Below are 16,038 nucleotides of genomic sequence, written 5' to 3' on the forward strand. Positions count from 1 at the left end.
TTTCCTGGACTCCTTGACATTGTCTCCCTTTTACTGCGCCCCCTCCCAACACTGTAATCCCCAGAAACCCTCATTATACTTGCTGTCCCACATAGGTTCATCAATCCTGGGTTTCATATACTGAAAAACTGAGAAACATAGCACAACTTCAAGAGGGTGACTCCCAATGACATAACCCCTCTGCAATAAACTTTAATATGAACAAACATAAACAAAACAAAACCCCCAATACAGAAAATGTTGAAAACCAGAGCAGGCCCAGCATGCACCGGAAGGGGGATCAACTTGAATGTTTTAACCATTCAAGTCAGGTTTATCCCTTTGATTTTCTATATTCATCTCCTCAATGCATTCTGCTTAGAAACCACTTTCTTCCCATCCCTCAATGATGGATAGAGGGGGATCTTGTTTCCTATGTAGTGCCACAAATGTATCTTGACCTCCCACTGTCATCCATAGCTTTCTGTGAATCGAATTCTCACAATTTAGGCTCTGATACTAATCCCGCTTCAACTTCGGATTATATCATTTACAATCTTTTGGTGACTGATGATGATGTGCTTCTTCCATGTGGTCTTAGTTGACATTCCACTTAGATGACTGCTTATTTGGAGATAAACCTTTAAGGCCCCGATGCTACATTATCTGATAGCTGGGAACGATCTAATTTCTTTGCCACATTTTGCCATAGTGCCCGTATCTTCTGTGTTCCCTTCCTGAGGGCGAGTATCAAGCAGGGCCATCATGTAAGAACAAATTGTTCTTTAGTTGGAGCTATGATTTAGTGTGAGCCCCAAACCTATTCCTGGATCAATGCCTTTCTTTCTTTTCTTCTTTTTTTCTAATTTGCCTTTGGCTCCCTTTCAAGACCTCCTTGTTAATTTATGGTAGAGAGTCTTATGATCATCCCCCTGGAGCATAATGATCTTCCATTAATTTTGTCTATGATTAACTCCTGGTTCTAATTTTTTAAAGCCCTGTTGAGAGAGAGAGAGAGAGAGATTGGACCAATGTAGGCTAACTCCATATCACAGTATTTGAATTATTTACTTGTGCAGAATCAATCTTTTCGTGACTGGATGCTGTTTACACAATGGGGGTTAATTGTCAGGGAAATTTACAATAATAATCACTGAGAAATTCATCTACAGGTTTGTCGGAGTACTACATATCTTAATACAGCATATTGGGCATTGAGTAGCAAGGCCATGTTTGCCTACCTACCAACAGTTAAACCATCTTGGTACAGTATTCTTCTCCTTTGTTACAAGTATGTCTGAGGTAGAATCCCATTCACCCAGTGGAGTTTCTACATCGCATCTCACTGATGTAGCCTTTGGAGCATGCTGTGCATCTTGAAGCTCTAGGAATCAGTGTCCCAGCATCCCATAGCACCTGGCCTGCATCCCCAGGATGCACCCAGAAACCTGGGTCAATGTGCCCATTTGGTGAATACCACCAAAGACACTACCCCTAACCCCACCCTGCCGGGGTCCCTAAAAACATTTTCAGGCATTTTTTCCCCTACAACTGGAGGCTGGTCTGTGTTAGTCATGGTTAACGAAAGAAACAAATTCATTGACACATGCATGTAAGAGAGAGCTTTATATCAAAGAGAATTGTATATTGAGAAAACATCCTAGCCCAGTTCAGATCAAGCCCATAAGTCTGATAGTAGCCTATATGTCTGATACTAGCCCATAAATTCCTCTTCAGACTCACACAGCTCATGCAATGATGCCGAATGCAGGAAGATCACAGGCCAGTGGGCAAAAAGTCTTGTAGATCCAGTGGTGATGGAAGCATCTCAGTGCCTCATCTATGGCTCCTGCAGCACTCTGTCTTGCCTTAGGAAGATGAAATAGAGAGAGAGTGAGTGGCCTACCTCAAGGGGGAAAGAGAGGAAGTTCCCAGAATCCTTAAGAGAAGGCTATGCCCACAGGAGGCATCATCAGTCTATGACCTGATTGACAGGTTAGACTCTACCCCATTCACTCTTAATATCCTCAAGTTGACATGAGATTATGTAACTACCCCACAGTCCTCTCCCTTTTCCTACCAACAGACATGCATTTGTGTTCCAGATGTGTTTGCTCCCCTGCCCCTTTGCTGTATTGTTTTTCCTGTCAGTATCCCCCCTCCCTCTGATACGGCTGTTTACCTGTCGCTGGGGGTTGGGGTAGGGGAGAACTTCATCATAAATTTACATGGCAGCCACACTGTAGACAACAGTCCTTTCCCCTCCCTTGACTATTTGATCCCAGCAGACATGAGGTGTCCTCTGGCAAGGTGACCTTCAAATACATACCTAGAGCAGATGGTGTCTGGTTCATGGGCAACAGTCAGGTTCTCTACCAGGCTGTCTGACCCCCTTGGCCAGCCGACTGGATGCCCCACAAGCCTGAGCTTGTGCCCATTCTGATGCTTGTTCCTATAGCAGTGGACTCAGACAGTATCTGTCTTTTTGTGGCTGACTAACTTCACTCCGCATAATGCCTTCCAGGTCCCTCCACGTCTTGAGGTGTGTGTCATAGTTCCATTGCTGTTTTTATAGAGATGTGTAGTATTCCACTGTGTGCTTATACCAGAGGGTTTTTGTTTTGTTTTTAATCAGACCTTCTACTGATGTGAATGTAGGCTGTCTTCAGCTTCTCGCTATTATAAACTAAACAACCACTCCTTAAAACAAACAAACAGCTTTTTATTGTGAATTGGATACAGGTTTACAGAGGGAATTCGTTTTCCATTGAACAATCCCTACACATCGTGTTTCATGATCGTGATTGCAGTTTCCAGCAAGAAAGATCACATCTCTCACGCCAGCTTCTGTCCCTTCTTCTTTCCTAACCCTTCCTGCCTTCTGAACTCTGCTGCCACTGTATCAGAGCCATCTCAGAATCAGGGACACACAGAGAATTCCCAGGGCCATTGGAACAACCTGTTCAAGATCTTTGTCTAAAGTGGCACAGGCCAAGGACAGAGGCCCTAGAGACGGGGGGCAGGGAGACTCTGGGGCAGAGCAAATGAACCAGGGTGAGATTATAGGGCAAGACAAGGAAATCGTGACATGAAACAACAGAGGAGCAGACTATGGAACTGTGAGATAGAGCAACAGACGGGCTTGCTGATCCACAGAGGTGGAGCCTTAGGGACTACATGGCTGAGAGACTGAGGATTGGAGAGAGGCTTGGCTGCTGGCTGAGGAGAAATGTTATTGTGGATCGATGACTGCTTACTTAAACCCACAGAACGGTGAGTTTGTCTAGGAGTTCTGTGTGGTTATTGAAATGAATGTTTGAACCCAGCACAGAAGTAGAGTGCTATGGAAAGAGTGGTTGGAGTCAGAGTAGGTAAAGGAGAATGGAAGGTGAAGGCATGTCTGATTCCTGCCTTGGGGCAATAGGAAAGCCATGGGAGGTCACATATGCCCCCCATGCCGTGTATTGCAGTGGCGAGTTCAGTTCAAGGGCACAAGGGTGACTAAAAGTCATTGTCTCAAGGGCTTTTCCATTGTCTATCTGTTAGAGTAAACTATCCTCTAACAATCATGGGTTTCATGGGTACAACTGTACAGTGATGATATATAAAGATTATAGTAAAGTCATAGAAGATAGGAGAGATAGGTAGGAGAGAAGACAAAATAAAGGAGTCCGACACATTTCGTGGTGGCATGCTCACCCCAGGGACAGCCATGATGTCAGCAGCCAGGTCTTTGCAGAGAGAGGGAGATGTATATTTCCAATCACAGCTTATATAAACTTAGGGGGGCATGTAAGCCCCTCTGATTACAGGCAACCACATCATAACAGGAAGGGGCTGTACCACAGGCATACGTGTGACAGGAAGGGGAGGAGCTAGGGGTGTACATACAATAGGAAGGGGAGGTTCTAGGGGTACACATGTGACAAGATGGGCGGGCCTTAGATTCAAGATGGCAACCTAACCTTGGTACTCTTTGAGTTGGCTTAACCTAGTCCTTGGGCTCTCCTTTTGGGATGCAATCCACTGTCCTTTTCAGCAGGGAGTGAGCTCCACCTATGGTGGGACAGACAGTAGTGTCTGATTGCTCTAGATGTCTGATGCCCTCAGGGAGAATACCTTCTAAACAGCTGACCTCACAATATCCTAGTGTATTAGTCTGGGTACTTTGGAGAAACAAATCCACAGCGACTCATGTATAAGAGACAGTTTTATGTAAAGAAAAGGTGCATCATGAAAACATCCCAACCCAATGCTGCCCAAGCCCACAAGTCCAACATTAACCCATAAACCCAACACCAGTCCACAAAGTCTTTCACCTCACAAAACAGAGGCAATGATGCCGATTGCAGGAGGAAAGCTGAGTCAGTGAACGTGTAAGCATCTCAGCACTGGCAGGGATCTCCACACGGCTGCTCCAGCACCCAGGGCTGCATCGGGATAGATCCATGCGGCTTCTTCTTGGGGATGTCTTGTAGGAAGTCAATCTTGCAAGCTGAAGCAGGGAACTGCTAAGGCAGCTGCACCCGATGCAACCATCACAAAACAAGAGACCCGAGAACTAGAAAGGCGAGGCTTCACCACCCATTTATCCCTCCGCCTTTCAATCAGACCCACATGTGATTATCGGCCAGGCTGGCACAATTAACTAACTCACCTAGCAAGCAGCATGACAACCTGGGGAGAAACTTTCCTGTATCCCACATCTATCTTACCAGTAAGCCTGACCTATTCTATGCTTTTGAGGTTCATTCAATAACTATCTCCCATTCTCTCTAGGAGAATGGGTTCTAATGAAGTCTCTTCTAAAGTGATTCCTTCCAAAGTAATTGGTAGGGCACCACCTAGTCCAATGTCTATAGTTGATCACATGATGCAGGAGTTGGTCAATGCCCATAGCTGATCAGCTAGTTTATGAGCTGGTCAATGTCTATAGTGGATCAGGTGGCCCTCATTCAGTGGGTGGGGCTGTAGGAGATGTAGGTGTGTCTGGGCAGCACAGGCATAATGACGGCCTCTTGTCAGGTGGGATAACAAACAGCAACAAACAAAATAATAAGAAACAAAAAGCGACAAATACTACCTAGGAAAGAAAAAAAATAAGGAGGGGGCTGCAGAGATAAAAAGAAAAAAAGAAAATCAAGGTAGGGGGGGAAAGAGAAGAGAAAAAGAATAGTTGAATTCTAAATAAAAATAAGGATCAAGAAAGAGAAAGGAAAGCAAAAATTGAAATTAGAAAGAAAAAATAAAGGAAGGAGAATGAAAGGAATAGGAAGACAAAAGTGAACAAAATGGATGAGACAGAGAAGACCACAAGGGACAGGGTGTCCACTCTTGGAAAGAGTTCCGACTGGTCTGGAACTCTGGTTTGTTTCTTATTATTTTGTTTGTTGCTGTTTGTTATCCCACCTGACAAGAGGCCGTCATTATGCCTGTGCTGCCCAGACACACCTACATCTCCTACAGCCCCACCCACTGAATGAGGGCCACCTGATCCACTATAGACATTGACCAGATCATAAACTAGCTGGAGACACGGTGAATGGCCCTGGAAGGAGTCCCTGGAAGCCTAGAGAGCAACTGGAAAGCTGTTTCTTCTAGCTGGTATTTGATCCTCATCTTTATTGTTTCCTTTGAAGCTCAGGGTTCCAGGGACATCATCTTGATAAGGACTGCTGACTGACATTACAAGCTGTGATGGTTATATCATCTCCTGTCAACTTGTGGAGTGGAGTGGAGTGGAGTGGAGTCTAGCCTGTCAATCAGGTGATAGCCAATAATGTGGGCATGGCCTTCTTTCTCCCGAGGATTCAGGGAAATCTTGTCTTCCTCCTTGGAGGTGGGACACACACTCTCTCTGCTTCGCCTTCCTGCTGACAAGCCACATGGAGCCACGTTGATGGAGCCAGAGCCCTGGAGCTGGAGGAGCCACATGGAGACACACATCAGAGCTGAGATGCTTCTGCCACCACTGGATCCACAAGACTTTGCACCCACCGGCCTGTGATCTTCTTGTATTCGGCATCATGGTATATGTTATGTGAGTCTGAAGAGGAATCTGTAGATTGGTATACGGATATATTGGCTAATATCAGAGTTGGGCTGGTATGGTTTCTTAATATACAATTACTCTTTGATATAAAGCTCTTTCTTACACACATATAAGTCTCCTTGGATTTTATTTCTCTAGTCTACCCAGACCAATATAACACCATCTGGGATTCCTCAATGACAGAGACACCATACAGCTTGCTCTTCTGTTCCCCTGGGCAGGTCTGTACTCCATGTTGAATGAACTGTCCCTCTCCACCTCAGAAAGAAGACCAATATGATGGATTAATACAGTGGGCTGCAGCACTAGACTCAAGATGGCGAGGATGGCACCGAACTAGGCAACATTTCCTTCCGTTATGGATAAGGGATGGTGGCTCCTTAAACACCCATCTCTGTTAGAGACACAAACCTCAGCAATAGAGACCCACAGGGCAGGGGTGAGATAGGGCTACCAGGTACCTGGCAATGGCTTATCGCTTGGGCAAAAGTGATGGAGATTCACAATGGGTGAATTGGGAGGAGCCAGAGGGGCTTGAGGACTCTGAGAGCTTGGACACCAGGTGGGAACTTTGGGAAAGAAGAGAGGAGATAGTTCTGGAAATGCCCCTAGAAGCATTTTGGGTCTTTCTCCACCGCCCCCCCCCACCCCCCCCACCCCCCCACCCCCGCTTTCTCTGGATCAATCCTAGAAACTACCTGGCTTGAAAATCCTATTTACGAGGAGCAGCAACTGTGACCTGGGAAGAATTCCTCACTTGCCGTGAAAAAATCATCGGTCAGCCAGTTTCTCTGGTAACCTTCGTAGCATCTGTTCTTTCTTAAATACCCTTGCCGTGGGCATTTCTGAATGGTGCAGAATCAATCACTTAGTCATGTGCCTCTTCATTTCTTCCAGGAACTCCTCCCCAATGTTTACTCTAAATCTCACTTACGCTTGCTGCTCGATGCTCCCCTCTTGCTCGACCACCCTTTTATTTTTCTACCCCATTTGCCATCTCGGAGAGGGCAGCAGACCCCTTGGATTGACAAATAAATTGCGATCCACCTGGCGGTGGACCACAGTTTCATGAAAAATAAACATAAAAGATTTTGCAATGTCATATAAGGTCCTACATGATCTTCCCACGTCCCTCTTCCCATCTTTTCCCTTTCATCTGGTAGAGAGATGGAAATCTTATTGGAGAACTCACCTGCTTGTAGACGAACGCACCTGTCTTCCTTAGGGAGAATTTTACTTTAAGAATTTTAATAACTAGTTGTATCTACTTGGAAAGGGAGGGACGATACTTTCTGAAGGAGCTAAAAAAAACAAAACCCCACTGTCATAGAACCAATTTTCAGTCACAGCAACATATAGAGGGGTTCCAAGGCTGTAAATATTTATGGCCATAGACTGTCTCATCTTCCTCTAGGGGTGGCTTAGTGGCCCTGAACCACCAGCCTTGAGGTGAGCAGTGCAACCCCTAACCCAAATGAGAATGTACCTCTTGGTCAGTGCTTGGTTCTCTTCTGAGAGTCCAGAAATGATGATCTCTCCCTCCTCTTGTTTTCTGCCCATTTAAACTCTCCTTGCTCCATCTTGGGAGGCCATCAGAGATAACAAGATAACAATATCACCTCTGCCATATTGTCTCCCCTGGACTGGCTTCACCCCACCCAGCCATGACTGCCGCTGTCAGTGCCTAACATGGCTCTTTCCTAAGACTAGATTCGGGCTTTCTTCTGCCATGTTGTTTTACAGCTTTCATCGTTACCGGCCTCATTCATGACCCATGACCACACAGTCTGCGTTTGCATCTCAGTTCCTCTGCTGCGGAGCTGTGGGCTGTTGAGAAAGTTATCTTCCTTCTGCTTGAAGCCTTCATTTTCTCATCAGGAAAATTAGGGCTAATCCTAGGTCTCACTTCTGGAAGATTGCATTTCATGATGCCTGTCAAAGCCCGGGACATGGAGGTCTTTAGAATGGTTCCAGAATGCAACTGGTAGCCTATGTTGTTTCGGGAGAGGGGAGCTAGGTCATTTGCACTTTGAAATAGGTGACAAGAGATCTTTATTCAAAAAGTTAATAAACAAAACTTAAAAAAACCCACATGGCCTGGAGTAAACAACAACAACAAAACTCACTGCCATTGAGTCAATTCTGACTCATGGTGACCCTATAGGACAGTGATAGTGACCCTATAGGAGAGAGCCATAGTGATCCTATAGGACAGAGTCGAGCTGCCCCTGTGGGATTGGCTGATATTTTCAAACTGTTGACCTTGCGGTTATCAGCCCAATGTGATACCCACTACACCACCGGCATTTTTGGCATAGAGTCAACGTATCATAGGGATTTCAACTTTGAATGGTTGACTTGGAGGGGCTTTGGGGAGCTTGAGTTCCCACATTTGCATGTCTGAGAGTCCGAGGGCCATTGCTCTTCCTGATGATCACATGGACACAGCAATTTGGGGGGCAGGGTCCGGGAAACAGCAGTCAGAGTTCACAAATGGAAACCAAAAAAAAGCCATTTGTCCTCTTGGCCAAAGGTCCCGCAGATCTCTTTGGCTTGAGAGTTCCTAGAACCACGTTCCTAAGATAAGCCAAGCAATGCTCTGTTCTCTGGAAATACCGGTTCCTGTCAGCCAACAAAGATTTGTTGAGGATTGCCCTGCAGCAGTCACAGAGGTGACCAAGATAAATGGCTCTCTGTTGTAGGCGAGGGGCACACAAACCTGTAACATGATAAAGAAGCCCTTTTCAGATACACTTAAAGTGCACGAGAGCATATCATGCTGCTTGCTCAGACCACTGTAGTTGGATTCCAATTCTGAGCGCAAGAAGTGTCAAGTTTTTGCACGCCACACAAGGCCTTATGATCCGCCCTCCCCACTCTCTTCCTGGCTTGGCATCCACTCCTCTTTCAATCGCTTACCTGGCCTTCTTGCTGTCCTTTGCAGGCACACCCCTCCCCTCCACAGGACCTTTACCCTAGCTGCTCCCTCTTCTCAGAACTCTCTCTTTCCAGAGATTTTCATGGATAGCTTTCTCTCCTCTTTCGTATCTTTGCCAAAGATTTTTATCTCTGTCTCAATGTCACCTGCCTTGGCTTTCCTCCCCTCACTTCTAACCAGAAACTACTGTGTATACTCAAGTATCAATACTGTGTACTCTATACTCAAATTATCAGCTGAGGCACCTAATTTTACCACAAGAACTGCATTATAAATGAGCTGAAAAACCTGGCTTATACTCGAGTATATAGGTATGTTTTCTTTGAATGTTATCACCTCCTAACTTTGTGTATACTTTCCTTGCTATTTTTATTTTATTGTCCTGTTGTCTCTAGTTTCTTCCCTCAGCACCTAAGCTACTTGAGGGCAGACTTTTGCCTGCTTTGTTCAATTTTCCCTAATAACTTAAAATGGCATCTAGCACACAGTAAGCACATAGTATTGATTGATTGGAGGAACCAGGACTATGAAGAACATAAAATAGTGAGTGTGATTGTTAAGTGCGTGTGATGGTGACAGGCTGTGTGTGAATGTGGTTGTGTATGGATGCACATGACTTGTGTCTGTGTAATTGTGTATATAGCTGTTGTGTATATGTATCTCTGCGTGTGAGAGACTTTGCATGCGCATGTGAGTTTGTTCATGTGTGTGTCTCTGTCTTTGTAAGGACATGAGGGCTGTGAGATAGGAGTGTGGACTTCAGAGATCAGATGAATGCAACCAACCAATCCCAGCACTCCAGTGATGCGAAGGAGGGAGTCAGGGCCCACAAGCTTTCCTTGCTCCTGGCTGCACCTCCAGTTTGACCTTGGGCTAAACCAAATCCATTGCAGTCAATTGACTGTGACTCCAGGTGACCCCATATGTGACAGTGTAGAGCCACTCCAAAGGGTTTCCTTGGCTGTGACCTTTACAGAAGCAGGTCACCAGGTCTTTCTTCCATGTTGCTGCTGGGTGGGTTTGAACTACTCACCTTTAGATTAGTAGTCAAGAGCAAACCTGGATTTCCCCCCTTTAAAATAGTACTGGGGTTGTCCAGGAATGCCATCAAGACAAAGAGCATAGGAGTTTGGTTGTTTTATTCTTAAAGCATTATGGAAAGTTTCAGAGGATCTTTTCACTGCTGAAAACTGCTGGTGGCTTTCTGTACCCATAGAAGAAAGACAACACTCCTACATCAGACTTCCCTACAGCTCTAGTGTGAGGCTTTAGAGCTGGTCGTCTTGGGTTTGCTTTCTAGGTCTGTGACAGCAGCTCTGTTAGGCTGGGTTCTCTGGAGAAGCAAAGCCCATGATGCTTGTGTGTGTGTCTGCACATAGAGAGAGATTTATATCAGCAATGGTTCACACAATTTTGCCTCGACGGAGCTAGCATTTTATGAGTGTGGGCTGTTCTGAGAGTGTGCCTGCACATCTACCTTCCCCTCCTACCTTCAAGGTCCCTGCTGTATCCTTCATCCAGAAAGTTTGTCCACTACCTGGTTCCTTCATTTCCTTCTGCTTTGCCTGTGATCCCAGATCACCACCTGAGACTGCCTTATGGAAGTTTCCTCTGCTATCTTAAGTCCCTCACCCTCCGTCATCCTGGATCTTTTATTTAATCATATTCCTTCCTTCATGGCATGTTCACAGTTGTGCATTTGTTTGTCTTAGTATTTGATGGATAATGCCAATATCCCCATAGTCTTCAAGGTGAGAGCGTCCATTATATGACAACCGTCCTGGTGTTTGCTCATCACTGCATTCCCAGAGCCCAGTACAGAGCAGGTGCTCTATGAATATTTATTGGTGACTAAGTGAAGGTACTGCGGGCTGAGTGAAGGGATTTGAGTCTCCCAGAGTTTCCATTTGCTTCTTTCCCAAAGGGCTGACCAGAGCTACTCCTTCAAGTTTCAGGGCCTTGGCTGAGGCTTTGAGCCTGTGCCCCTCCTGGCTAACACATAACCCACTACCATTTGTGTGTGGGTGGAGTCATTGTACCATTGTTGGTGTTGGTGGGTGGGTGGAGTGAGAACTGGAGGTGAGGCAGGGGGTGATTCTAGGAGATGTTTTATTTGAAGTATTATTTTCTATACTTAAGTAAAAAATTTTAGAAAACAAAATAAAGAGGAAAAATCTTATTTACCTTTTTCACTTCCTCAGTCTCAGGAAAATTACAGCTAAAATTACAGCTAACATTTTTTTTGTTTTTTGTAACCTTTCAGTCATTTTTCCAGTTACAGTTTTTTCTTATTTTCCAGAGCTATGGTTCGCCAGGATGTATGTAGAGTTTCTACTCTGATTTTAAAAATGAGCATAGTGTATGCCTTCCCCAAGGGACAATAATTTCCCCTTAAATATTTTAGTGGTCCATAATATGTTATTGACTTAATATACTACAATTTAGTTAATCATTTATCCCCACCCCTTTTTCAGAAGTCTAAGCATGCTTTGAGGTTGTGCATTTTGAATTCCTTCCCTGCAGTGCTTTCGAAAGATGGAATTTCTGGGCTAAAGGGTATGACCATGTCCCAGGATTATATTACCAAAGGGCTTCATCAAAAAGTCCCAACTCTTATACTTCTATTAGCAGTGCATAAAATCACAAGGGTCCAGCATTTATGGGAACCTGTGCTACAGAGAGACAGCAGGGAGTCCTTATTAAATAAGACCAGTGAGAACATGTTCAATGTGTCTCTAGACAGAGGAGGCGTCAAGCAGTGGCTAGACTAGATGTGGCCATGCACTCTGGATCAGCAATTTTCTTCTGTTTGCTTCCAGGATCATTCAGTGACTCTGGAGATCCCCAATTGGAAGCTGAAAGCCTTGGTGTCCATAGGATTGAGAGGAAGATGCTTCAAGCAGGAGGCCAACCAGTGATCCCACTAATCTCTCTTGGAACTTTTAGGGGCTTCTGGGGTCTCTCTGGAGTTGCACCTCATCTTCCCCACTCTTGATTTCGCAATTTACTCCTTTGGATCTTTCCAGAAACTGTCTTTGGCAGTTCTGAGACAAAGGCCACCTAGGGACAAAAACAGCAACAACCAATAAACAAATAAAATAAGAATACTCTTAAGTCATCATTATTAGAAAGACTTTTGTCTTAAAAGAATTATTCCCCATCGGCCACTTCATTAGAGAATCCTGGTGGTACAGTGGTTGTGCATTGCGCTTCTAACCACAAGGCCAGCAGTTCAAAACCATCAGCTGCTCTGAGGGAGAAAAAGGAGGCTTTCTTTTCCCTTAATGAGTTAGAGTTTTGGAAACTCACAGGAGCAGCTCTACCCCATAGGGTTGCTATGAGTCAGCACCAACTCTATGGCAGTGAATTTGCTTTTGTTTGTTTGAGTTCAGTCACTTCAGTGGAAAATCACAACGAAGGATCCTCTCCAAACAGCAATGGCCCAAACAGGGAGAGCCTGGAGAACACAGACTTTCCAAGCGCAGTTCCACTACCAGTCCCCCGAATCTTATTTATGTCACTTTTTGGTGCTTTGGGGAGGAAGGAACAGGGAGGGGTTTAAAAGCGAGCATGTTTCATTTCCTCAGTTCCTGGCACGGGGCCTGGCGCTGAGCACTGCTTTCCCAGCTCCTGCTATCTGCTCGCAGATGTTTACCTTCCTGGGGTATTTATATGGCGCTGTCACTCTTTTCACGTGCTCCTGGAGTTCCTGGATCAGTTCTTCTGGATCACGAGAAGTGTAGCCTGGAGAAAGGACTATAAATGCCTTTACCACCTGCGGGAGAGGGGAAAGAGAAGATCAGGCTTTGTATGACAGAGCTTTGTACCTTCAGCTCACTGTGAGAGTAGGAGCTGGTGTTTACTAGCCTCACATAAAAGTTCTACCAGGTCACTGGGCCCAGCCAATGAAACGGACAGCACTGATGGGTTTTCCCTTGCTTGCCTTTGCAGGATCAATAATCGAGAGTGTTGACTTTGTAGAATGGTATCAGATGCTTCACAAAACAAGGCCCACACCTGAAATGGCATCACAGAGAGCCAACCTGCTTTTCTTAAAGGGCAAATATTTTGGAGAGAGGAGCTTCAATCAGGTTTTCCTGATGAGGAAGGTCAATAGACGTGGGTTGAGACAAGCAGGATTGGGGGGAAAAAAAGTAAAACCTCAAACTACTTGCAAAGGTAAGTGGGTCTTTTGGGCACTGTATGTATTCATAATTAGTAAACATTAATTGGTAACATTGCTGCTCTGGACACTTGGAGGAACACTCTACTTTCATGCCTGGGCCCGCTCCCTGGCAAGGACGGGGAAGAAGCTCAAGGTCAATCGCTAATAGATTTCTCATAAGAATGGAGGGGTCCAAAAGACTACTTGGATTCTGGCAATCCATTCTAGCGTACAACTTTGTGAACAATGTCCGATATAATTGTCCAAACCTCTGAAAGGTGTCCAGACGTCTGGATTTTAGAAAGAGCTTTCTGTTAGGACTAGCACTACCAACCATTCTATGTGTGAGACTCTGTTCCAAGGACTCTGAACAGATTCAATGTGGAGCCCCCTTGTCAAGACTTCAGTCAATTTGTGACCCGCAGAATGAGGCAGGCCGTTCCAGCTGTGATTTCTTCAGCACACAAACGGGACTCTCACCTTCCTCCTTCTACAATAGTGGTCTTCAACTGCAGTAGGCATCAGGATCACTTGGCAGTGGTGGGTGCATAGTGGAGGGGAGGTTCTGGTTCAAATGCAGAGTCCTGAGTGGTACCGGTCAATCTGATGTAGTAAGTCTGACTGGAGGTCTAGAAACCTGCATTTTAAGTCACGACCCAAGATGATTTAGCTCTGGGCAGTCCTTGGGTCATATTTTGAGAATCACACCTGTGGCCATGATGGTTCTGTGGCTGCAGTGCGTTGGGGGTGGGGGGCACCTTTTTAAAGGTTCATCATGATGAATTGACAGCCAATGAAAGTACACCACCTTTATTTTAGGTTGGTTCTTGCCATTCTATCTATTTTTCTGGCACCTACTGGAAGGAATTTGCATTTCTCCTGTGAAAGGTCAGCTTAGTAAACTTGGCCCATCTTTCTAGTGTGTCAAGATCACGTTGGAGGTGTACTTAATGATCCCTTGAGTTGGAGTTACTCTCGTCCCTGGTTAGAACCTCCAGGAGTCATGACTGGTACACTCCCTGTATCCTCATCGGCAAATGAAAATAGAGATCTTTCATTGGACGGGATGGATGGCGAGCCCGAGCATGCCATCAAGATCTCCAGCCCAATAGTTAACCTTTTCTGGATCCAACTCTGTATCCACTGAGCACCACAGTTTCGGTATCTTCCAGTTGTATCCTTCTCAAGAGTATTTGCATCTCCAAAGCCATGAGGATAGTATTACTAAAAAGACTGTGTGTCTGATGTCTCAGACTTGGTGATCTGTGAATGAGAAATGGCCTGTTGGGGTATCTGCGCCTTCCTCTTGTTCATGGGCATAGAACCAGGAGGCTGTGCTCTTGGCTGGATTAGTTCATTACCTCCCCTCTGATGGGGTCGGGACTGCTGACCACAGCAGACTCCAGGACAGCTGGGTGCTCAGCAAGGGCACTTTCTACGTCAACGGGTCCAATTCTGTAGCTGGAAGGAAAAACAAAACAAAATGTTCTTCTAGTGTTCTCCCCTCCCCAAGCTCCTGTGACACTTCAAAGGGGTGGGTGTGGGTGGGGTGGGTGTGACAGCTTAACCCAGAGGAATTGATCACGTCGTCATTTCTTCCCATGAACCAAAAGTAACCATCCTTGTCCATGTGGGCTCGGTCCCCTGTGATGTAAAAGCTGCCCCGTTCTGCGGCAGCCGTCTTCTCGGGATTGTTCTGAAAGGCAAAGAGATCCCAAGAAAGGTCATTTGAGCAAAGCCATCTAGGTCAGCAACTGCCCAAGCAGACCCATGTCAGAGGCTGAAGACTCCTCTTCAGGGAGTCCAGCAGGTTCCAAAGCTCCAGCTGCCCAGGATCCCCACGGACAGGGAGCATGAGTGGCCAGGTGGTTTTATTTGTTTCTGTGAATTGGAAATAAGTCCATGGGAAACTATTAAGGAAGCCTCTCACTGCCACCTCTCCAGAGGGCCCTAAGAAGCATAGTTAAATAGCATAACCATAGTCTAAAAGTGGGCACAGGACAATTGGCCTTGTTTTTTGGCCAAAAGGACACATGGAGATTATTGTCTGAAATAACTAAAGGTCACTAAAGGTAGGAAGGGAGGGGAGAGCTCAAAAGCCCATTGTCATGAGGAGAGAAGAGGAAAAATGATCAAACTCTGATTTCTAAAGTTTTAAAGAAAAAGTTACTAGGTAAAAATAAACCAACATTGATACCCAGGAAAGGGCTTCAAAAAACGTGTGGGTAAGTGGAATGAAATAATAGAAGTTTTCCACAAATTTTTTGGATGCTGCCTTGTACAACACAGGTCAAAGACGCCAGATGAATGCCTTTTAATTCCATTTATATGAAGTGCTGCTTTTTTTAAAGGCAAAAATAATTGAATGTCACAATAAGCAATTTTGTAGTTGCCTAGCACTGAATGTTGTGTGGTTTGACTGCAAAGGTGCACACAGCTTCCTGCTGGGATGATGAACATGCTGTAGACGTGATTGTGGTGCTGGTTACAAAGACATATTGTCTATTGTCAAAAGTCATTGAATTCTACATGTAAAAGAGGTACATTTTGTCACATGTAAATTATACCTCAAATAGAAAATGTAATTTGAGAAAAGATTTTTTAAAAAAAATCTAAATGTAAATACCTAGGAATAATGGAGCCCTGGCTGGCTGGAGCCCTGAATGGTGTAATGGGTTACATGCATTCGGTACACTTTGGGCTGCTGACTCCAAGGTCAGCAGTTCAAAACCACCAGCTGCTCCACAGGAGAAAGATGAGGCTTTCACTTTTGGCTCCCCCTAACTATCAAGATCCCAATTATACCTTACAAATCTGGCTAGACCAGAGGATGCACACTGGTACAGATAGGAACTGGAAACACAGGGAATCCAGGGCAGATGAACCCCTCAGGACCAGTGGTGA

At 45.2% G+C, this 16,038-nt stretch overlaps 1 protein-coding gene across 2 annotated transcripts in view; it reads right to left on the reverse strand.

The window, feature by feature from the left end:
• Nucleotides 1-11,060: 11,060 nt before the first annotated feature.
• ACSM5 (acyl-CoA synthetase medium chain family member 5) overlaps nt 11,061-16,038 on the reverse strand; it is a 26,853-nt gene continuing 21,875 nt past the window's right edge. The window contains exons 10-13 of one of the 2 annotated variants that reach the window (XM_045285249.1): nt 14,703-14,830; nt 14,496-14,595; nt 12,625-12,744; nt 11,061-12,013 (exon numbers count right to left, since the gene is read on the reverse strand). In XM_045285249.1, coding sequence (XP_045141184.1) covers nt 11,912-12,013; nt 12,625-12,744; nt 14,496-14,595; nt 14,703-14,830 — 450 coding nt within the window. In that variant the 3' untranslated portion in view covers nt 11,061-11,911. Of the gene's footprint in view, nt 12,030-12,624; nt 12,745-14,495; nt 14,596-14,702; nt 14,831-16,038 lie in introns of both variants that reach the window. The other variant, XM_004705740.3, reaches the window with a different exon arrangement.

Source organism: Echinops telfairi, unplaced genomic scaffold, assembly GCF_000313985.2.
Source record: "Echinops telfairi isolate 266 unplaced genomic scaffold, ASM31398v2 ScPeMD7_5;HRSCAF=22, whole genome shotgun sequence".
In the NCBI taxonomy this organism is placed as follows: domain Eukaryota; kingdom Metazoa; phylum Chordata; class Mammalia; order Afrosoricida; family Tenrecidae; genus Echinops; species Echinops telfairi.